Source organism: Anomaloglossus baeobatrachus, chromosome 3, assembly GCF_048569485.1.
Source record: "Anomaloglossus baeobatrachus isolate aAnoBae1 chromosome 3, aAnoBae1.hap1, whole genome shotgun sequence".
NCBI classification, from domain to species: Eukaryota; Metazoa; Chordata; class Amphibia; order Anura; family Aromobatidae; genus Anomaloglossus; species Anomaloglossus baeobatrachus.
In genome coordinates, this window is record NC_134355.1 from 598338888 (window position 1) to 598364437 (window position 25550).

Below are 25550 nucleotides of genomic sequence, written 5' to 3' on the forward strand. Positions count from 1 at the left end.
TGGGGTCCGAAAGGCCCCTGCCAATGGTGCTGGCTTCTCCTTGTGTACCGGTCCGGTACCGCCGGGCCACCGCCCGTCCACGGTCCTCACGGCAACTCCGATAGGCCACTCCTGCAGACGGTCACCGCCGTCTGCTAACCTTGCTGTCTCTGTCCGGGGCACACACCCGGACGCTGTCAGATAGTTGCTCTACTACCACTTTACTCCTCACACTCTCACGTCCAAAACTAATCTCCTCACTTATCCCGCCTCCAGGACCGCGAACTCCTCGGTGGGCGGGACCAACCGCCTGGCCCACCCCCTGGTGTGAACATCAGCCCCTGGAGGAAGGCAACAAGGATTTTTGGGTCTAGCTTTGATGTGCCTAACCGGGGTGTAGGGTGTGGTGATGTCATTACCTGTGACCCCTGGCTTGTCCAGGGCGTCACAGTATCATCGGTGTAGTGTCTGACATTTCTATAATGTAGCTGCAGCGACGCTACGATGTTGTTCCTCGTTCCTGCGGCAGCACACATCGCTGTGTGAGAAGCCGCAGGAGCAAGGAACATCTCCTACCTGCGTCACCGCGGCTCATGCCGGCTATGCGGAAGGACGGAGGTGGGTGGGATGTTTACGTCCTGCTCATTTCCGCCCCTCCGCTTCTATTGGCCGCCTGCCGTGTGACGTCGCTGTGACGCCGCACGACCCACCCCCTTAGGAAGGAGGCGGTTCGCCGGCCAGAGCGATGTCGCAGGGCAGGTGAGTGCATATGAAGCTGCCGTAGCGATAATGTTCGCTACGGCAGCAATCACAAGATATCGCTGCTGCGACGGGGGCAGGGACTGTCGCGCTCGGCATCGCAAGCATCGGCTTGCGATGTCGTAGTGTGCAAAGTACTCCTTACTCAGTAGGATTCCAATACTTTGACTGCTTGTCAAAGTTTATGGATCTTCGAAGAACACCAGTTAAAAGCAACTTCTATAGGAGTACAAACTAGGCACTGAAACACCACTACAGCATAGTATTTGGGTAAGAATGAAGTAAAATAAAATAATGAATTATATTACTTATTGCCTGGACAATAAGTAACAAAATAATAAGTTAGCTTTTCTTTAATACTGATCCACTACCACAAGTGCTCACAGCCTGTCCCTTGCGGCATACAGTCAACTATTGTGGCTTCACTTTTCTCATAATAATGGCGCTGTGCCACACTCCAGAGGTGGCAAGGAACTACAGGGGGCTGCTGCTAAATTATGGATGGCTGTGTGGCATTGGCGGCCATTGTGCCCATCATAGACCCGGTACACTGCTTCTGGATGTTGCAGAAAGGCAATCTATATTGCAATCCTGGTAAACCCTTTCAACATCTCCAAGAGGATTGGACATAACATAGATGTTATTTCTTTCTTGCTGTGATCTGCAGCCATGGTTCAAACTATTACGTCATTGTTAATCTGGTATATACAACCAAATTCGAATTGGCAAACACCAGCATTTGTGCAGCCAATGGTAATAAAGTCATGCTTAAAAGTGAAAAATATGTAATGTGTATGTATATCTTTATGTATTCATAGGCACTGTGGTTATATTAAAGCAAAGCAAGACCCAGACGAAGACAAGATGCACTTCCAACATGGAAGAGGTAAGAGCTGGGTCTTCACTGACTCCACTTGGTCACTCTAGATATACTCTGCCCTCTGCTGGGAGGTGTGATAACTACAAAAGGGTGTTGTAATCAAGGACTGTAAGGACTCTTGGCCAGTGCTCTCCATTGTGCTGTAGAGATGTGATGTTGGGAAAGTCTGTTAGGTTCCATGATGCATTAGGTCAAATTTTTCCATGTTTTGGGACTTGCTACGTGTCGAGAGCTTTTCTTGTGAGCTACAGTGTAGAAAAATGAGTTTACGAATAAAATATAGTAGGCATATTATTTTCCTCTCATTACCACGGATAGAGGCGGTGCTGTGGACTTTCGTGAAAAAAGGTCAATAAACTGTGTATAAAACCTTGGCATTTTTGACATCTAACATTGTAGATACTGTACTGTAGACCCTAGGTGTGATATGAACATGATGTATGACCACATGTGCTCCAATGAATTGTTCACCACGTCTGTCCATCACCAGCTTGTGGAAAGTCTTCCCGAAATTCTTTTTTTTTTATGTAAACATTTTTTATTACTCATGTGTATTTCTAAGATTTCATATGTACATAGCTGATGTATCCATTATCATTATGGATTTGTAATAACATTTCTATGATTATACATATAATATTGATGTAGCAGATTGGATACAGGGACCATGAATGTATTTTTTCTGTACATGTGCTTTACTTTTGATTACATGTCGATGACACTGCTCGTGGGGTCGGATCCATTTTTAAAATAGCCATTTGGATACAAAATATCGCTGTATGAACTGTATGTTTCTGATGTTGTACAGTAATTGTGAATGACATTAAAATACAAGGTCAAAGAGCGAGGACTGTTGTAGTCTGTTATTGCCCTGTTATGTGTATGGACTGTGTATACAGATGGATGTCAGGTAACGTAGAGTCCCAGAGAACTGGGCTTTCTTTTACCAGTTTTTCTCTTTGAGAAGGATCCTAATGGTTGGTTACCACTCCCAACTTTCTCGCTGCACGGTGGGCCGGCACTTGTGCTTGAGTGACAGTACCGGCACTGATGCTTGAGTGACAGTACCGGCACTAATGCTTGAGTGACAGTTCCGGCACTACTGCTTGAGTGACAGTTCCGGCACTACTGCTTGAGTGACAATTCCGGCACTACTGCTTGAGTGACAGTACCGGCACTAATGCTTGAGTGACAGTACCGGCACTACTGCTTGAGTGACCGTTCCGGCACTACTGCTTGAGTGACAATTCCGGCACTACTGCTTGAGTGACAGTACCGGCACTAATGCTTGAGTGACAGTACCGGCACTACTGCTTGAGTGACAGTTCCGGCACTACTGCTTGAGTGACAATTCCGGCACTACTGCTTGAGTGACAGTACCGGCACTAATGCTTGAGTGACAGTTCCGGCACTACTGTTTGAGTGACAGTACCGGCACTAATGCTTGAGTGACAGTTCCGGCACTACTGCTTGAGTGACAGTACTGGCACTACTGCTTGAGTGACAGTTCCGGCCAGCAGCATTGTTGTCATATGAGACAGCCTTACCTCTGCAGCATCGGGAGCAGAGAGGGACTGAAGCTGGCCAGGATGAGGAGCTAACATCGTGCTTCAGTGATCCCGGTTAGGCTAACCGCAATTCTCCCAAGCTCAATAAGAAAGAACTTGTCAGCAGTGCACATGTTCCCCTTGGCACATTGCAGTAAACAACAAAAAGAAATTAATATCTTGAATATATCTTTAAATTTTCATAAGAAATGATTTACAAAGTTGCTAGTTTTTCCAAGCACTGTGTAAACATACCCATATAAGACCATAAGATTTACCCTTTAAGCTCTTACACATGTTTTATCTGGAAATACATGTACACGCATAACTTTACCTCTATACATCCATTTGTGGTATATTTTGGTCTAAAATATTCGCAAAACTGCAGATAAGAGTCCCAAGCAAATGGAAGGAGAAGCCACATTTTTTTAGGCTTAATCAGTATATATATATATATATATATATATATATATATATATATACCGCTCAAAAAATAAAGGGAACGCTTAAACAGAACAATGGTATTTTTTGTGTTCCCTTTATTTTTTTGAGCAGTATATATATATATAAATATAGATAAATATATATATATATATATATATATATATATATATTTATTTAGCGTAGGGCCCAGCAAAGTAGGGTGCCCTAAAAAGGGGCATTGGGCTAGTATTACAATGGCCATTTTAATATTCTAAATACCTCCAAAAATATTTATGAGGTAGAATTTATTGTGGTTCTTCACAGTGTACGACTGTTCCTTTTTTCTCATATATATATATATATATATATATATATATATATATATATATATACATATACATATATATATATATACATATATAAGCAAGAAATGAGAATGGATATTGTCATAAAAATATGTATGTAGATAAGGATGCTTTGTGCATATACATTCATGACATTTACAGAGATTTCCAGGGACATAAAAGTTTTCGAGGTCTTTTGCAAATAGGAATAAGTTGCTCTTACTAATATATTTTAGTTATTGAATTAAAAAGAGAACACCCACACAAACACGGAGAAGAGAATACGGACAAATACGAAGCAAGAGAATGCACACACAAACACAGGGGCAGTGAGAATCCACATATAACACATGGAGGTGAGAATGCACACACAAATATGAAGAGTGACAATACACACACATACACAAGGAGAATGAGAATGAACACAAACATAGGGAGAGGGAGAATACACACACATGCACAGAGAAAGTGAGAATGAGCACATAAACACAGGGAGAATGAGAATACTCACACAAACACAGGGAGAGTGAGAATGTATACACAAATATGAAGAGTGAGAATCTACACAGACACAGGGAGAAAGAGAGCGCACACACAAACAGAAAAAGTGAGAATCCACACGAAAGCACAGGGAAAGTTAGAAAGAACACATAAACAAAGGGAGAATGATAGAAATACATACACAAACCCAGGGCGGGAGTGAGAATGAACACACCAGCACTGGGAGAATGATAATACACACACACACACACACACACACAAACACACAAGATAGTGAGAACACAAGCACAGGGAAAGTGAGAATGAACACATAAACAAAGGGAGAATGATAAACATACATACACAAACCCAGTAGAAGTGAGAATGAACACACCAGCACAGGGAAAATGAGAATACACACACATGCACACACGATAGTAAGAACACAAGCACAGGGAAAGTGAGAATACACACACAGGATAGTGAGAACACAAGCACAGGGAAAATGAGAATACACGCACACAGACACACACACACAGACACACACACACACACACACACACACACACACACAGACACACACACACACACACAGGATAGGGACAACACAAGCAGAGGGAAAGTGAGAATGAACACATAAACACAGGGAGAATGAGAATATTCTTGCAAACACAGAGTGAAAATACACATACAAACATAAAGACAACATAAAAACCCCAAGCAGAGTTTGTCCTTGTCTGGATTTATGCTTAAGACCACATGGGTGCAAACAGTACCACAAAATGTCATCCAATTAAAAACTGTTCACATGTGTTATCACGGGTGCCAGCTCAGGCTATCAGCGTTTGTAGAGCACCCAATGGAGCACCCTCTGTAAATATGGATGCATTACCATCATGCAATGAAATCTTGAGTATTAAATGCCCTTCATGAACAGTTGATACATAGGTTGAAAAAAGATATATGCCAATTGAGTTCAACCTTTCTCCGCTAGTTCTACATTCTCTATCGCTAGATTGTTTATTGCCCATAATATCTTTTGTTGTGATAAAAGCCTCCAGCCTCTATTTGTGTAACTAAATATGATAGAAGAAATGAAGCTCCACCTATTAATGACTATCTGTGCCTATAATACAATGTCTCTATATGATAACAGTGTCTGACTGTACGTGGTTCAATCGTGTGGTTTGTGCCACATTTCTGTAACTTTTTTAGAACTGCATCTCTTACGATATCACTAGTAATAAAAAATTTAATACTTTTTTTCCACTTGTAAAGGTACAATTTGCACATTAAATAGGTGTGAAATTAAAGGGGGTTAAAAGTTTGAGGTCAGGACCTTAACCCTGAAGGGGTTAAAACATTCTATTGCACCCCTCTGTCTTATCTGAAAAATCCAATACTGCAAATAACTCCTTATTTGGGGTTTATTACTGATATTTTATTTAGGCTATTGAGCTTTATGTTAAACCTTTTTGTAAACTCCATAGGTTTCAATGAAATGTTTTACTACATTGCATCATTATTATTATTGTCATCTATTGGATTATTCAATACTGCTGCACCGGTCATAGTAATTTATGGCATCGTTAGAACCCAAAATTATGCATTTTAGGTGTGAAATACAATTTAAATTTTAAAAGGAACATTTTGAACTTGATATCATTTTCTTCTTTTTACACATTTTTGCTCTAAACAAACTCAAAGCAACAGTTAGAAGAAATAGAAACCTTATCTTTTTCCTAGAAGGGACCTGCACATCATTTTTTTGGAAATTGCCTGGGACAGATAATTCATTTCCAGCTCCATACTGTGCATCACGTGTGTAAAGTCTGAAGAGCGGAACCAGTTTTGGTCTCAAAGAGCGACCATTATGTTTCATGAAGCACACATGACAGCATTTGGAGGCCTAAATGAACCAAGTTTATTTCCTCCTTGTCCCTTGCTGAGCATGAAGCTCGTGTGTGCGGTTAGATAAGACCAGGGTTGGAGCAGATGTGGGATATGCACCTTTGTCATGAGAATTATTGGATTGCTTGCAATAATGGCCAGTGTGGATGAAAGAGGTCTGGCTATGACACTTCATCGGAGGAACGTTATACAAAGCTTTCTATAAAATACTAAATTAATACGCAGCTACCACTACAAGACTCGCCTCCATTCACACATCTTCTCTTTTCTGTTTATCAATGCACCAGCCTTCTCAATATCAGCTTGTCTGTAAATATAACATCAGCTGGAATTAAACACAATGTACCGGTGATTGTGATGACTAACGAACCTATAATACAAGATGTCAGACAGGAGTATTGTTACTCTAAGTATATTTTGCATACTGCTGATCACGGCAATGTATACAAATGAGGATGCTGCCCAGGTGCTCTAGTCTGCAGAAGAAGAGTTTCTTTTAACCTATATGTTTTTGTGTTGCTAGTGAAGCTGCCTGGAAGTAGAACCTATGTCCACCCGCACACATATGAGGATCCCAACCAGGCTGTACGGGACTTTGCTAAAGAGATTGATGTCTCCAATATCCGTATAGAACGTGTGATAGGTGCAGGTGAGTGACTTATGTGACACCTAGTAAATTGTCCTGGCTTTATAGTCATCAATCTTATCACCTAGGAAAGTGTATCGGGAAGATTATATAGGATTCTTTCGATATAAAACTCTATCTATCTATCTATCTATCTATATCTATCTATCTATCTATCTATCTAACTATCTATCTATGTATCCATTATCTATCCCTCTATCTATCTATCTATCATTTTTTAATTATGTTAAATTTCATGTATTTACTCTATTTATTTATCTATCCATCTATCCATTGTCAATCTTTTATTTGTTTTTATTGTGTGTATTTACTTTATCTCAAATCTAAAATTTCATGAACTATCTACTATACATTGCATTTCATATCCTATCTATCAATCTATCTATCAATCTATCATTTTTTACTTATGTTAAATTTCATGTGTTTACTCTCTTTATCTATCTATCTATCTATCCCTTGTCAATCTTTTATTTGTTTTTATTGTTTGTATTTATTTTATCTCAAATCTAAAATTCTATTAACTATCTACTATCTATTGCATTCCATGTCCTATCTATCTATCATTTTTTAATTATGTTAAATTTAATGTATTTACTCTTTTTATCTATCTTGTCAATCTTTTATGTATTTGTATTTAATTTATTGTCTGTATTTACTTTATTTCTAATCTAAAATTCTATGAACTTTCTACTTTCTACTATCTCTTGCATTTCCTATCCTATCTATCCCTCTATCTATTCTGTTTATCCATTTATCTATCCCTCTAGCTATCCCTCTATCTATCTATCTATCTATCTATCTATCTATCTATCTATCCATCTCTCTATCTATCCATCTCTCTATCTATCCATCTCTCTATCTATCCATCTATCTATCTATCTATCCCTCTATCTATCTATCCATCTATCTATCTATCCCTCTATCTATCTATCTATCTATCTATCTATCCCTCTATCTATCTATCTATCTATCTATCTATCTATCTATCTATCTATCCCTCTATCTATCTATCCCTCTATCTATCCCTCTATCTATCTATCTACCTATCTATCTACCTATCTATATATCTATCTATCCCTCTATCTATCTATCCCTCTATCTATCCCTCTATCTGTCTGTCTATCTATCTATCTATCCCTCTATCTAGCCCTCTATCTGTCTATCTATCTATCTATCTATCTATCTATCTATCTATCCCTCTATCTGTCTATCTATCTATCTATCTATCTATCCCTCTATCTATCCCTCTATCTGTCTATCTATCTATCTATCCCTCTATCTGTCTATCTATCTATCTATCTATCCCTCTATCTATCTATCTATCTATCTATTTATCTATCTATCTATCTATCCCTCTATCTATCCCTCTATCTATCTATCTACCTATCTACCTATCTATATATCTATCTATCCCTCTATCTATCCCTCTATCTATCTATCCCTCTATCTATCTATCTATCTATCTATATATCCCTCTATCTATCTCTCTATCTCCCTATGTTCTGCCTATGTACTCTTTCAGTCTTTAATAGTATTTTAGCACACAACATTTTTGATCTCTAAATCCCCTTTTTCTCCATTATAGATCCTCTAGTTTAGAAGCTTTCTCCTCCACATCATCGCTCCTCGGAGTGGGCTTTTGATCAGCAACCTCCCCAATCACATTAGTTTCTCCTTCCCATAGAAGGATGTTAAGTACCTTTGTAGAGAGTACAGTCCTGATTAATGCTGCTCTGTCCATTACCATTCTCTACCAAGATGTTTCTTCTCATTGAAGTGGGAAAAGAACAAGTCCCAACTCCGTGACTTTGATACTAAAAGCTCCTTAATAACATTTCAATGTTTCAGATACTAAATTCTTCATAGGAAAGCTAAAAGCAGGAAACTTGCTCTCTTGAACTCCGTGTACTCTGGTGTAGTCTGTATAGTAACATCATTTCAAGAGAGGGAAATATGTATTTCTGCAAAATTTACAGATTAAGAGTGTGTGACCAGAAGACTGTGTCAGTAAAAAATGGTTGCCCAGTTTACCCACTCTTTGCTTCAGCACTTCAGTGGTTTGGCTACAAGTGGGCTGATTTTTCGGGTGATAATTTTAAGTTTGCTTTTACAGATGTGTCCTATTTTACCTTTCCTCTTGTCTTGCCAAATTTAAAGATGAATGGAGCCTAATGAGCAGCTTTGAAATAACATGATTTTGTGATGCACAGTCTATAGAAGATTATCATATATGTGGATATAAGTAGCCAACTAGTGGATATTATGATTTTGAGTTACAGCCTGTCAAAAGATTTGTTAGTATATCAAAATAGTGTATTAAATAAAAAAAGCAAAATAATACAACACCAGAACCTTCATCAATGTGATGCATACAGCACCAAAACCACCTTAAATACATGAACTGAATACAGCACTAGAACCACCATAATTAATTCAACAACAAAACCACCGTCATTGCAGGAATTAAGCATAAAAGTTACTTGAGTACTTGAATACAGCACCTGAACCACCATCAATACAGGAACACAGCATGAGATTTACCAAGTGCACATGAATACAGCACCAGAACCATCATCATTAAATGAATGCATCACCAGAATCAACATCTGTGCATGAATGCATCTCCACAACCATAATCAATACATAAATACAGCACCAGAACCACCACCAGCACATGTATATAGCGTCAGAACCACGATCAGTACATGTATACAGCACCAGAACAATCATCAGCACATGAATACATCACCAAGTTTAGTACAGCGATTGTTTGAAATGTCAATTCGGCCCCCACAATATACATTGGTATCACATGAACCTACAACTTGTAGTATGTCCTTAACAGTGGTATGTAAATACAAATTGTTGTTGTTACCAGTCATCACAAGGCTGTTAATCATACAGGAACCAGAGTACTGATGAGAGTTAGTATCACAAATAAACATTTACACCCAAGTACCTGGGTAACATCATTCATTGGATATGTTCCCATAAGTTTCTTTGACGGTCTAATGCAGCATACCACGACATTGCACACTTGAAATATGAGTGCCATTATATTGGTACTGAATAAAAATATCTTTCCATGCTGTTCCCCTGATGAATAATTGACCCTCACCCCACACTGTCCTCTTATAAAATATTACCTTAACACTTTCCTCCCTTATAAACTGTAGCCTCGACATAATCATCATTATGAACTTTGTTAATACACCATCACCCTTTATGACCTATAACCTCCACTCTATTTCCCTTATGAAGTATAACCACCTTACTTTTCCTATTTCTGGCTGTCCCCTCTCCACCGTTTCTCCCCACGCTGTGCCTATCTCCACACTGTCCATCGTGCTGGCCACTTCAACCTGTTCCCCACACTATAAAACACCTTCTTTATGCTGTGCCCTCTCTATTTTATGCCTCCTTTCTACAGCCATCATACACAATGTCATGGCCCCACAGTCTTCTATAGACAGTTTGATTCCCCACAACTCCCTATACCAAGTATGATATTCACATCAGCTCCATTTGTATAATATGACGTCCCCAACAGTTCACTGTATACGGTATGATGGCCTACAGCTCCCTATATACATTATGATTGTCCACACACATCTCTATATACAGTGTGATGGCCCCCAATGCTCCCTACATACAGTTTGATGGCCACATAGCCCTTTGTATACAGAATGATAACCCCACAGCTCGCTACCGTATATACAGTATAATGACCCAGCAATTCTCTATTTGGTATTATGGCCTTTACAGCTCCAAATATATAGTATGATAGCCCCCACAGCTCCTTATTTAGAGTATGATGTCTCACACAGTCCTCTATATATTCTATGATGGCCATCACAGTTTCCTATGTACAGTATGTTGCTTCCCACAGCTCTGTACACAGTATTATAGGTCCCCGCAGCTCTCTACTTACAGTATTATTGCACTTATAGCTACCTATATGACCTGTGATGACCCACACAGCTTCATATGCAGTATGATGTCCCACACAGCTCTTTTGTACAGTATGTCTCCCACAGCTCTCTATATACTTCATGATAGCCCACATAGCTCCCTATATACAGTATAACCCCATAGCTCCCTATATAGAGTATGATAGCCCAACAGTTTCCTATACAGTGTGTCCACCCATATCCTGTCCACCGCCATTACGTTGAGAACGGCGGCAGCTATAGGTATAGAAGTGGTGTCTAGGTATAGTAAAGTATCCATGTGCTATGAAACTACCTATAGTGCCACCTGGTGGAAAACAACGGAGCTAGCATTTTTATCTCAAAAACGGAACGAGATAGAGAAAAAAAGTGAATTACAAAGTTGTAGGGCATCATCAATTCAATTCGAATCGACACCTTGCATACAGAAATGCTATGATTAGAACGTGTAAAAATCACAAGGCTGCGGACATGAAGCAATACCTCATGGAGACCTTCCTACAAGTCATTGGGTATGGTGGCTGTGTGGAGTGGCCTCCACGCTTACCTGACCTGACTCCATTGGACTTCTTTCTGTGAGGTCACATCAAACAGCAGGTGTATGCGACCCCTCCACCAACATTGCAGGACCTACAACGACGTATCACAGATGTTTGTGCAAACGTGTCACCTGCCATATTGCACAATGTGCAGCAATATACAGTATGCTGTGCAGAGTCCAGATGGGCATTGCAGATGACGGGGGCCACTTTGAGCATCAAAGTTAAATGAGCGCCATATGCGTGACCAGCATTCAAAGTTTTGGGGGGTCATGGGTTTCATATCATAGCATTTCTGTATGCAAAGTGTCAATTCGTAATGAATTGATGATGCCCTACAATTTTTTGATTCATTTTTTTTCTCTATCTCGTTCTGTTTTCGAGATAAAAATGCTAACTCCGTTGTTTTCCACCAGGTGGTGCTATAGGTGGTTTCATTGCATAGGGCATGGCTACTTTACTATACCTAGAGACCACTTCTATGCCTATAGCTGCCACCGTTCTCAAGTTAATGGCGGTGGACAGGATATGGGTGGACACACTGTATAGTATCATGACCCAAACAGCTCCCAATACTCAGCATGATGTCCCCCACAGCTCCTTATATATAGTATGATTTCCTCCACAGCTCCCCATATACAATATGATGGCGCAGTTCCCTGTATGCAGTTTGCTGTCCTCCACAGCTCCCTACATACAATATAATGTCCCCCACCGCTCACTGTATACAGTATGATTGCCTCACAGCTTCCTATATGAAAGTATGGGGCCCCACAGTACATTCCCCTGCTTCAAGGGGATGGCACAATATTGCCCTTTGACAGCCATCTCAGAATACTGCATGCTCATCTTACTTCATTGCAAAAGTGGCCTGCAGTAAAGTGATTGTCTAACGCACATAAATCCTAAAAAACTATTACAGGGGGCTCAAAATATACTAATAAGCTCCTTGCATTTTGCATGAAACAGGGAAAAGAGCAACTAGAAAAGATAAAATAAAATGTCACTGTGATTGTCTACTCCAAGAGGAGGCACCTACACAAAACTGTATGGGCAGATGCTATGGCCCACTGATCTAGACAGTCCTGGCCATGTGCTGTAGACGTTTAATACCAAAGGCTTGGAATACAGGATTATTTCCCCTACAGCTCCACATATATAGTATGATGGCATTTACAGTTCCCTATATGCAGTTTGATGTTCCCCCACAGCTCCCTATAGACAGTATAACCCCACAGTTCCCTATATAGAGTATGATGGCCCAACAGTTCCCTATATAGTATCATGCCCCCGACAGCTCCCAATACTCAGAATGATGTCCCCCACAACTCCTTATATACAGTATGATTTCCCCCACAGCTCCCCATATACAGTATGATGGCATTCACAGTTTCCCATATCCACAGTTCCCTATAAGAACCCTTTAATATAAAATGCCTAGTATTTTATTTATTAGTTTTTCTAATCTTCTATATACAGAATTGTATTCCTTTCATGATGCTCTTTAGTAGTTTCCCAATGCTAGTGCCCAAATTGATACTGGTCATAAAGACAATCGCTAATACAAGATTCAGCTTACTGATGACGCATCTCCATTTCTACATCTTCAAAGAAAATCCAGACAATGATTATTTCTATATGGGCATTAATACTGGTTTAGATAGCAGTGTGCAGGATATGCAATCGAATAACAGCCAATATACATAAATTTACTTGTTAGAGACAATTTGTTTCATGTCTTGACAGGGGAGTTTGGAGAAGTTTGCAGTGGACGCCTAAAGCTACCCAGTAAGAGGGAAATCTGTGTGGCTATTAAGAGCCTAAAGGTTGGGTATGCTGAGAAACAGAGGAGAGATTTTTTAGGAGAAGCCAGCATCATGGGCCAGTTTGATCATCCGAACATTATAAGATTGGAAGGAGTGGTCACCAAATGTAAGTCGTTATTTTACTTCTTTTTCTAACATATATCAATATGATCCACAGAAAAAAAAGGTTGCATTTACACTGCACAAATCTCATATAGGTGCATTCCTAATCAGGGAATGAAAACAGAATACTGATCACCCAGGCAATGCTTGTTCGTCAGGTGAAATGATCCTTTGTGCTGCACAAAAGATCAATGAACTCGGCAGCACGTCATGTTGTGTAAACAACATCTGAGCTTTTGAGAGCAATGGCAGTCTTTGTGCACAGATTGATCAACCAGCTTCTAGTACGGTACGCCTAGTTTAAATAGGAAATTAAACAACTGCCTATCAGCAAATAAGTACTGTATCTGAATGACAGTCGTTTAGTGTCGGCTCGTATAAACATGCTTGTAATTACTGCAGATACACAGGACTTCCACGCTTTGGATTTTACCAGTGTTCTTGCATTTTACAGCATCAGTAGATTACAATTTAAGAAAGCCTTGCACTCCATAGGTGATTTGGAGTGATGAGACAAAGTCAATAGACTAGGCTTTGATGGGTGCAAATGGGTCTGGAAGAAACAAGGGAAAAAAAGGCTAACGAATCAAGAAATTGTCAAGATCGGTGGAGGAATCATGATAATATAGGGTTGTTTCACAGCCAAAGGTATTGGATACTTGACCAGGATCTATGGTGGTTTCAATGCTTAGCTGTATTTGAGTATCCTAAAAGATGAGTTACTTTGTATACTTGAGTGCTATGGGTATGAAAAGGACGACATAGTGTTGCCGCAAAACAACGACCCAAAGCATACGTCAAGATTGGCAAACAAATGATTCAATGACAATGAAGTAGAGTTGCTTGATTGGCCTCCACAGTCCGTAGACCTCAACCCAATCAAACACTTGTGGGTAGATTTGAAGAAAATGCTATATACATACTCAAGTGAGTCAACCATTATGCACCAACATTGGGAACATGTAGAAGAGACCCAGGATCAGATTTTGGTTGAGTCCTGCTTGAATTTGATTGAGAGTATGCCCAGAAGCATTAATTCAGTGTTGGATGTCAATGGTGGACTTACAAAATATTAACAGAATAATAAAAATTTTAATTTAGATTTTTAGGAGCAAAACAGTAACAATATAGTGACATAACAAGAACCTACATAACTAATTATATGCTAAATATTTTTTCAGTCAAACTTATGTATGAGATAGCCAAGATGATTGCCTATAAAACAGAGGTAGATTCACATTCAAAGCTGTAATGGATGGTGAGATATGAAGCCTGTAAGTCAAAAGTTCAAAATATTATTACCCTTTTGCACGTCAGTAGGGATGAGTGGTTCAGTTCGGGACTCGGACTTTACCTGAATTTGACCCTGGACTCCAAAACCGATATAACTCAATGCAGACCCAAACTTCTGCGCTGGAAAATGGCTGTAAAATGGTCATAGTAAGGGCTAGGGGGGATACAACAGGAAACAAAATGGGGCAATTGCCTGGCAAACAAATGTGGATAGGGAGTAAATAAAAAAAATAACATGGAGTCCTTCTATTTTTGATAACTACAGCAGGTAAAGCAGACAGCTGGGGTCTCCAACCCTCAGCTTTCAACTTTACCTTGGATGGTTATCAAAAATAGAGTGGATGGTAATGCAGATAGCTGGGGGCTGGTATTATCAGCACTGTTTCTTCGATGGTCCCCCAATAGTCCTGCAGAAATGGCATCCTGTCTATCATTATCATGAAAATTGCAGCCAATTACTGGCCTTAGCTGGTATGTATAGCATCAGGCTACAGATAGAAATGCCACCATCTCTACAGTAGCATTAGTATCCACCAGAGGGACTGTACTAGAATGGTGGAGTTTAATTAACACCTTCTTAACTCACGATATAATTGTAAATCATATATTTGGTGTGGGTGTATAGGCACAACTGAGCCAGTTCCATACCCGTCAGCTTTTGTTAGTAAAAATAACATTTTCACTTTATACAGAAATGCTTAAATATTGCAGTATATTAGAACACATCATCAAAAGGGTGGAGATTCAAGTCCACTAAAAAATAAAAAAAATTGATGTTTAAAAATATATATAAAATGTAATCTTTTAAATTAATTTCCTTTTTTCACAGTTTAAATATAAAGAAAAAAAACATATTTGATATTGGCATCTCCATTAAAGTCTGACCTATCATGAAAATATAAAATTAATTGACCCATATGGTAAATTAGAAAAAACAGAATTGCCATTTTTCACTCACCGCACCTCTAAAAAAATGCAATAAAATCCAATTAAACATTCTATGTACCCCAAAATGGTCTCAATAAAAACTACAGCTCCCAACGCAAACATAAGCCTTCACACAGTTACGGGTCTCGGAAATTGGAGACACAAACCAATTTATTTTTTTCCTTCTTTATGAATTTTTCTTCATTATGCAAGTAAAAAAAGAAAAGCATAAAGTATACAAGATCGATATTTCTGTGATCATACAGTTATATTGACCTGGAGAATCATATTGTCATGTCATACTTACTACGCAAAACCCATAAACAATGGGAGATTTTCATTTTTCTCCATTTCATCACACTTGGATTTTTTTTTCCCAGTTTCCAGTACATTGTATCGCAAAATGAATTGTGTCATTCAAAAGTACAACTCGTCCTGTAAAAACAAGCTTTTACGTGTTTACATTGATGGAAAAAAAATAACATGTGAGTTTTGAAAAAAGGTGAAGAAGAAGCAAAAGCAAAGAAACAAAATGTGACCCTGGAGAAAAGCGGTTAATGCATTTGTTCTACCATTCCCTACTTTTTAGAAAAAACTCTTTAACTCCGGAATTCCATGAAGGATATATATATATATATATATTTTATATCAGACATCTCCTTTCATAATTAAAAATGAGAAAATGAGTTCCATCTGCTCCACTGTAAATCCTTCATCTACCTTGCTTCCTTTTTGTAGTGTGTAAGGTGTCTTTAAAGACATCGATGCTTTGATTAATGGCTATATACTCTGACCACTCCTGTCATAACCGCGGTGATTTGTTAATCCGGTTACGCTGATCTGTGGCTTTGATCAGACGTGCACCCCTCACCTACATCACTGCCATGGCATAGTGCCAGGTACTTACAAAACGTATTAAAAAATCAATATTCAATTGACACTAGGGTTACAGACTGAAATGCAGAAATAAAAGCGGACAGGTTGAACTGTTTGCCCCATCAGGGAAAAGACAATAAGATTAAATGTCAGCCCCTCGGAGAGGATATATTTGTAGGACAGTTTATAGGATAATTGCTGGCTGCTGCAAGAACTCATGTATAGACATTCCCATAATATACATCCAAGGTCTTGTATTCCCTGTATAGTGTAAGGTGAAATGTCAGGTCATTGTAAGACTTCGATTCTGCCATAGTTTATACCCTGTAAAGTTGTATCCGTATTGTATAATGAATTGAGGTTTATTTTATGTTTTTGTTTCACTACTACACTACCTGTCAGGTCCCCTATGCCCTCAAACCCAGCAGTTTCATACCTGTATGCCCAAATTCCCTCCCTAACCATCCCTGTATAATGCTATTGACTAATATGAATGTTTAAGAAAACTACCCATAAACCTCACTTTCCATATCCTAATTAGGCCTCCGACCAGTCGCAGAGGTGTTAGTGCCCCTGACTGGTTGGCCCTTTTTCCATGTTATTACGCCTTGTGGGTGTGATAACATGATTTTCATGTGTTGGCATCATTGCAGTCCCTTGAAATCTTGTGCACATGCACGACTCATTTCGGCTGTGTCTGTGCACCTTTGAAGCCTGGTGAGCGTACACTGACATTATTAGGCACACTGCACGTGACCAGAAATCTGGAAGATGGCTCACGCACACGTCTTTTGAAATTCCGGTCATGCACAGTGCGCGTAATGAAGCTGAGAAGCGTCCGCCCTGCTTCTGAATTTGGGCACACAGCCATGAATGCTGCTAGGGTGGTGGACGTAGTGGACCTGACAGGTTCCCTTTAAGGGTTCTTCCCATATCTGGATAGGTGATAACTAGCGAATTGCTTGGGTCTGACTGGGATTTGGGGCCCCCACTGATTGTGAGAACAGGTTTTGAAAATGCTGGAGATAAGTGAATCCTGTAATTGGCTATCCTCGGCAGTCCCATTGACAAGGATCAGAACGCTATAGTGCTCCAGTATAGCAAGAGATTTCTGTTTACCCTTCTCTGGATCAACGGGGGTCACACCATTTGAAACGTTAGCGATCAACCAGTTATCGCTTATCCTGTGTAAAAACTTTTTCATTCAAACTTTAATAGTTTTCAAGATCTCTGCTCTTCTGAGAGTGAATGGAAGCAGTAATTGGCCACATTTAGGGTAGGTTCATATGACCGTATTTTCTCCATCAGAAAAAAACAGTCTGATTATGCCAATCAGAGTCTGAATCAAGGTGGGAAAAAAAAGTTTCTCCACCTTCTCCATTCTGTCAGTCTGTGAAAATCGGCTGTCCTCTTATTGTGGTCTGATTTTTTTATGGACCCATAGACTTGAATGGCCGAGTGCTATCTGTTAGAGGCAAATCATGCATGCTGTAATTTTTTTCCACCAGCCCAGTGGTCTAAAGAAAAAATCGGACATGTGCACTGCCTCATTGAATAACATTGAGCCGAGTGTGATTCGATTTTTTGACGGATAGCACTCAGACTGAAAATACAGTCATCGGCACGAGCTCTAATAGTGCATTAGGCTGCTTCTATGGAATATATTGCAATGTGGCTCTATGGGGTCCTGGAGAGAAGGAGTCCATTCTAGCTTGCGTTTGTCAGCCCTTTACTTCTAAAGAAGATAAATATTTCAGCAGAAGTAGCGGTCATTGACCCCAAAAGGATCTAATTTGATTGCTTGTGAATGGAGCCACACAATTGAGTAACTGTAACTATTATTCCATTCATTTCTAGGGTATATGGCAGTGCTGGTGCGCATGTACAGAATGCCCACTGGTCAGTTCACTTCTAGAGGTCTCTGGGTGCATCAATAACCTCTACTTCCATAGACATGCACCACGCACCTGAATATATTGCAGTTTTAACTTTTCACAGTATCAGACCGACATTTCAGGATTGGTGATGTGTGAGCACTACCATGCTCGGGTGCTCGGTACTTGTTAAGAACAGTTGGATACTCAGATGAACGCAACTCGAGTACTTGAGTATAATGGAAGTCAATGGACGACGCAAGTGTTCTTCCAGGAAATCTTCAGGAAAAATGCTCAAATCCTCTATTGACTTCCATTATACTCCGTACTCAAGTGGCACCTATCCAGGCATCCAAATGCTCCTAATGAATACCGAGCACCTGAGAATGGGAGTGGCCACACATCACTATTCAGAAGGAAGGCTTTGAGAAAGAACACAGTTGCGTTTGAAACATGTTGCTGGTTTCTCTCTACCCCCATGTATTTTCGTATCTACATTTTTATATGTGAAATTTAAATAAAAGAAAAAGTTTTACTTACCAAGTTAACTGAGATGGCGAACCATCTGAAAAGGGACTCTATCTGCGGATTCATGTTACCAAAACTATTCGCAGCATGAATCACAGTCTGGCTGCATGACTGCAACCAGGAATGTCTTTTCCTAAAAAGCTCTGACATTTCAGAGAAAATATAGTTTGAAGAGCTGGTGTCACCTAGTCCAGTGACTCCTTTCCAGTGCTGCTCCATGTGATTGACATATATACACACAGCAAAGACCTGTCAATCACAGAGTGATGGAGGGAGAAGATGGCAGGGGCAACATTGGACTAATGTCCTCTCTGCTTACCCAACTCTTCAAACTATATGTTCTTTATAACGCCGGAGCGTTTCAGAGAGGAATATTCCTGGCTGCACTCATGGAGCCAGACTTGGTTTGGGCAGCATGAATCAAACGACTGATTCCCTTAAATAAACCATATGTCACAAATTGCCACAAATTTTAGCGCCTTCCTATGTTTGATGATTTATGGCTGGAAAGCCTGAAGACCACAACTGCAAGGGAGAAGATATGCATAACTTTGTAGCCCGAAAAAGTGCTTAGCATTTCAGATAAAAAGAACCTTGATCAGCTATGAAAGTGTCCTGAGGGTAAAGACCAAGCCTGGCAAGTGCCCCAGCTTTTGTCTGTAAACCCTGCCCAAAGCCTATGACTCCTTCTTGGCCTTGATTGAGAGCTCTGCTACTTTGCTATGCCACTAAGTTCGGCATCGGAGCTGTGAGGGGAGCCCAGGTTTACTGCACAGACCTGGGGCTCCTGTTGTGTTTCGGACAGCCCTCAGGGCACTTGTAAGTTTTTTCTCTTTACAATGCTAACTTCATCTGTAGCCACATAGGTATCTTTGCACAATTGTCCTCTACCCCCCAGTTTTGGTTTTGCAGCCATAAACCATCTGACGATTCTCTTTGATTAATTTCCTTGCTCACCCATTCCAACGGTTTTAGTTTCTTAGCAGATTTCACTTGTTTTTTAATGAATTTCAGTATCACCAGTGATGAAGGATAATTTCAGGTTATACAAAATGTGGTCTTTGTGGAATAAAGAAGGTCAATGCAGGAGCACCCGTCTCAGTTTGGCTAGGTGAGGAATCAAAGAATAACATGAAAAAGCTTTCATTACCTTTTAAGCAGAGACATAAAATTACGGGAAACAATCAGAAGATAGGGACCACAGCCAAATATTCTATAATCATTCTGCTTTATTAATAGAAATGAAATAGCTACTTTATCCCCGCTCTCAGCTACCTCTTGGTTAACATTTTCACTGCCTATCCATACACTGAAATGAAGCATTCCGTCACTGAAAGAGGTGAAGAGGAAGCAGTTGTATCCAAGCTGTGGTACCAGGATGATCCAAAGACCCATTTATCTTGTAACCAAAATACTGTCAGTATTGTCAGCTGTAAGGAAGTTTTCATTTTCATTTAAAATTTAAACTAATTTGGCAACAGTCCATTCCAGCAGAAGATGATGACTAACTAACAGTCATCAACTTCTGCTGGAATGGACTGTTAGTTAGTCATCAACTTCTGCTGGAATGGACTGTTAGTTAGTCATCAACTTCTGCTGGAATGGACTGTTAGTTAGTCATCATCTTCTGCTGGAATGGACTGTTAGTTAGTCATCATCTTCTGCTGGAATGGACTGTTAGTTAGTCATCATCTTCTGATGGAATGGACTGTTAGATAGTCATCATCTTCTGCTGGAATGGACTGTTAGTCATCAACTTTTGCTGGAATGGACTAACAGTCCATTCCAGCAGAAGATGATGATTATCTAACAGTCCATTCCAGCAAAAGATGATGACTACCTAACAGTCCAGTGCATCAGAAGATGATGACTAACAGTCCATTCCAGCAAAAGATGATGACTATCTAACAGTCCATTCCAGCAGAAGATGACTATCTTACAGTCCTTTCCAGCAAAAGATGATTGATGACTACCTAACAGTCCATTCCAGCAGAAGATGACGACTAACAGTCCATTCCAACAGAAGATGATTACTATCTACTAGTCCATTGCATCAGAAGATGATAACTAACAGTCCATTCCAGCAAAAGATGATGACTATCTTACAGTCCATTCCAGCAAAAGATGAGGACTACCTAACAGTCCAATCCAGCAGACGAAGATGACTATCTAACAGTCCATTCCATCAGAAGATGATGACTAACAGTCCATTCCAGCAGAAGATGAGGACTATCTAACAGTCCTTTCCATCAGAAGATGATGACTATCTAACAGTCCATTCCAGGAGAAGATGATGACTATCTAACAGTCCTTTCCATCAGAAGACGATGACTATCTAACAGTTCATTCCAGGAGAAGATGATGACTATCTAACAGTCCATTCCAGCAGAAGATGATGACTATCTAACAGTCCTTTCCATCAGAAGATGATGACTATCTAAAAGTCCATTCCAGGAGAAGATGATGACTATCTAACAGTCCATTCCAGCAGAAGATGATGACTACCAGTCCATTCCAGCAGAAGATGATGACTAACTAACACTCCTTTCCATCAGAAGATGATGACTATCTAACAGTCCATTCCAGGAGAAGATGATGACTATCTAACACTCCTTTCCATCAGAAGATGATGACTATCTAACAGTCCATTCCAGCAGAAGATGACTATCTAACAGTCCATTCCAGCAGAAGATGATAACTACCTAACAGTCCAATCCAGCAGAAGAAGATGACTATCTAACTATCCATTCTAGCAGAAGATGACTAACAATCCATTCCAGCAGAAGATAATGACTATCTAACAGTACATTCTAGCAGAAGAAGATGACTATCTAACAATCCTTTCCAGCAGAAGATAATGACTATCTAACAGTCCATTCCAGCAGAAGAAGATGACTATCTAACATTCCATTCCAGCAGAAGAAGATGACTGGCTAACATTCCATTCCAGCAGAAGAAGATGACTATCAAACAGTCCATTCCAGCAGAAGATGAAAACTAACAGTCCATTCCAGCAGAATATGATAACTACCTAACAGTCCAATCCAGCAGAAGAAGATGACTACCTACCAGTCCATTCCAGCAGAAGAAGATGACTATCTAACTATCCATTCCAGCAGAAGATGACTATCTAACAGTCCATTTCGGCAGAAGATGATGACTATCTAACAGTCCATTCCAGCAGAAGATGATGACTGTATAAAGCTTCTAATGCACTGTATGTTGTCCTCAGTATAGTAGGACACATATAAACTGAACAAAAATATAAACACAACACCTTTGTTTTCGCTCCCGTTTTTCATGAGCTGAACTCAAAGATCTAAGACTTTTTCTACACAAAAGGCTGTTTTCTCTCAAATATTGTTCACATATTTTTCTAAATCTGTGAGAGTGAGCACTTCTCTTTAGCCGAGATAATCCATCCACCTCACAGTTGTGACATATTAAAATGCAAATTTGACAGCATAATTATTGCGCAGGTATGCCTTAGGCTGGCCACAATAACAGGCCACGCTAAATTTTACAGTTTTAGAGTATTGGGAGGGTTTGGGAATTGCAAAAATCAGTCAGTATCTGGTGTGACCACCATTTGCCAGTCTGCTATCTGACTTGTACTGTTTAAACCTGCATTCATCAGTTTACACCTCTGCTATGTGCAAGGTGCCATCAAATGTGAGCATTTGCTCACTTAAGTCGGTGATAACGACTACCTGCAGTCATCAGGAGCATACAGATGAGTTTCAATGAGACAGCTTCTGGCAGTTTCTGCAGACATTCTTTGGTTATGCACCGATTGTTGCAGCAACTGTCCGAGTGGCCGGTCTTAGATGATCTTGCAGGGTAAGATGCTGAATGTTGAGCTGGTGTGGTTACATATGGTCTGTGCTTGTAAGGCTGGTTGGATGTACTGCTAAATTATCTATAAAACCTTTGGATATCGATTATGCTAGAGTAATGAACAGTCAATTCATAGGGAACAGCTCTGGAGGTCATTCCTGCAGTCAGCATGCCAATTACACATTTTCTTCAAAACTTGTGACACTTATGGCATAGTGCTTTGTGATAAAACTGCACATTTTAGAGTGGCCTTTAATTGTGGCCAGCCTAATGCACACCTGTGCAATAATCATACTGTCCAATCAACATCTTTCTATGCCACACCTGTGAGGTGGATGGATTATCTCAGCAAAGGAGAAGTGCTCAGTAACAAATTTAGACAAATTTGTGAACAATATTTGAGAGAAAGGGGACTTTTGTGCAGATAGAAAAAGTTAGATCTTAGAGTTCACCTCATGAAAAATGGGAGTGAAAGCAAAAGTGTTGTGTTTATATTTTTGTTCACTATATATACAGTGCATTTATAGTTTTGGGCTAGAGCCTGATTTGGGCAGAGAGGCATCCTGATAAGGGAGAAAGACAAAAGGACAAAAAATGGCTCAGGGAAAGTGGTGTAACAGAAGGGGAATGGGATTGGCTAGAGTGTGGGTTCCGGGAATGGGCTTGAGTTGCACAAGTGGGTGTTAGTTCCTCTTCTATTCTATTGTAGCCAAGCATTCCACCCTCCCGATCTATTCTAATGATTGGTTGCGTAGGGCCGATCAGAGTTAGTACTTTGCAGTGTCAGAGGCTTTGCTAATGGAGGTGTTGGAAGACATTTCCCACAGGTTTATGGGAACCTTGGTTGGTTCTAGGTTACATCCAGACATAACCTTGTGGATGAAGGTTCAATAATGGTGATTCATTTTGGTACCGATGATTAAGTTAATTCTGCCCAAGTCTCACCGAGGTGGAGGAGGGGAATTGAACCTTTTTGCCTCTTATTAAGATGTATATAAAGAGAGAGGTAACAATATAAAGTTACCCATAGTAAAATATTTAAGAATGTGATGCCTATCCATATTTGTTGGTGGCATTGTACAAGTTTTGAACTATTAGCTGTTGCTCCTGTATATGTTAATATACTAATTGTTGAAAAAAACAACTGCTATCACCATCTAAACCCAGTTGCATCCAGTCAGTGTCTTTTTCATATAGAGGGTGATGGGCAGTATTAAAAGTTATTACTAAGGTGAAAGGAGAATTCATCCACTATTGTGAAGGCCAACCATTATGTTATTTAGATTATTAGTTCAAACTTTATGATGTTACATGTTGGCCCTGTTATAGGGTTACCGGTGGAGGTTGTAGGTTGGCTCTGTTATAGGGCTACCAGTGTAGGCTGGCTTTGTGATAGTGTTACTGGTGCAGACTGGTTCTGTAATTGGGATACTGATGTAGATTAGCTCCGTTTTAGGGTAACTGGTGTAGCCTGGCTCTTTTAAAGGGTTACTGGTGTAGGCTGGCTTTCATATATGGTAAATATGGTTACTGATTTAGGCTGGCTCTGTTATAGGGTTACTGGTGCATGTGTGACGCCCTGTTCAAGCCAGTGGTCACAGGTCATAACACCACCACACCCTACACCCCAGCTAGGGACACCAAGGCTAACCAAAAATCCTTGTTGCCCTCCTCCAGGGGCTGATGTTCACACCAGGGGGTGGGCCAGGCAGTTGGCTCCGCCCACCAAGGAGTTCACAGCCCTGGAGGCGGGAGAACCAGGCAGTTAGAGTTTGGAGGAGGAAGTAGAAGGAAGTGGTAAAGGAGGACAGTGAGAGTAGTGACAGAAAAAGTGACAGTTTGTAAAGCCTGAAGCTGGTCCGGGTGTGTGCCCCGGACTGAGACAGCAAGGTCAGCAGATGGCGGTGACTGTCCGCACGAGTGGCTGTTTGGAGGTTGCCGAAAGGACCGCGGACGGGTGGTGGCTCGGCGGTACCGGAGCGGTATACGAAGAACAGTCAGCACCAGTGGCAGGGGCCTTTCGGGTCCCGGCAAGGCTAGGAGTCGCCGTGAATTTGCCAAATCCGTTAGTGAAGGGGACCTCTGGGTCTCCCAACAAGCAAGTCCCGATTGAAGGCAACAGTCCAACCGTTACAGAGAGACACCGCCATCGCCAGGGCACCAGTTTCTCAGGGCCAGCGCCTGCGGGCAAAGTAGGGCTCCTCCGGCCCATATCCAAGCCGGGGAGCGGGTTACCGGTGGGAACCCATCGCAACCATCATCATCTTAGGTGCAGGAAAAGGGACCGTCACCGTCAACTACTGGGGAAAGCAAGTGCAGCCGTCCGTGGGAACCCTCTTTCCAGCCGTGTGTTTTACCGAGAACTGTGTCATCGTCTCAGGCTGAGTGAGTACCACAGTGCCGCAAGGCACAGCGCTGCCCCCGCGTCCCTGCACCCCACCAAGCCCTGCATCACCCACCTCATCACTGGGCCCCGGGACAAATACCACCTACCCACGGAGGGGAGGACTAACATCTATCTGCTCCATACCATCACTCCCGGGATCCCCATACAGAGCAGCGGTGGTGTCAACAAATCACCACAACCGTGGGTGGCATCACGGACAATAAACTATCCCAAATCCCAATCCCCTTTCACTCACGGGCGAGGAGCGCCGCTCGAGTCCCCGGGATCCAGCCCATCGCTCGAGCCACTGAGCAGCAGCAGCAGCCGCAGCGGCAGCCGGACCCGAGCAGTGGGAGAGCGCGGCGTCCCCTCCTCCGCCCGCGACACATGCTGGCTCTGATATAGACTTACTGGTGTAGACTGGCTCTCATATAGGGTTACTA

The 25550-nt window shown here is 40.8% G+C and overlaps 1 protein-coding gene across 3 annotated transcripts in view; it reads left to right on the forward strand.

Moving 5' to 3' along the window:
• Window positions 1-25550, forward strand: part of LOC142296918 (ephrin type-A receptor 3-like) — a 448562-nt gene that overhangs the window by 335640 nt on the left and 87372 nt on the right. For all 3 annotated transcript variants that reach the window (XM_075341041.1, XM_075341040.1, XM_075341042.1), the window contains 3 exons: window positions 1557-1624; window positions 6847-6972; window positions 13205-13390. In XM_075341041.1, coding sequence (XP_075197156.1) covers window positions 1557-1624; window positions 6847-6972; window positions 13205-13390 — 380 coding nt within the window. The remainder of the gene's footprint in view (window positions 1-1556; window positions 1625-6846; window positions 6973-13204; window positions 13391-25550) is intronic.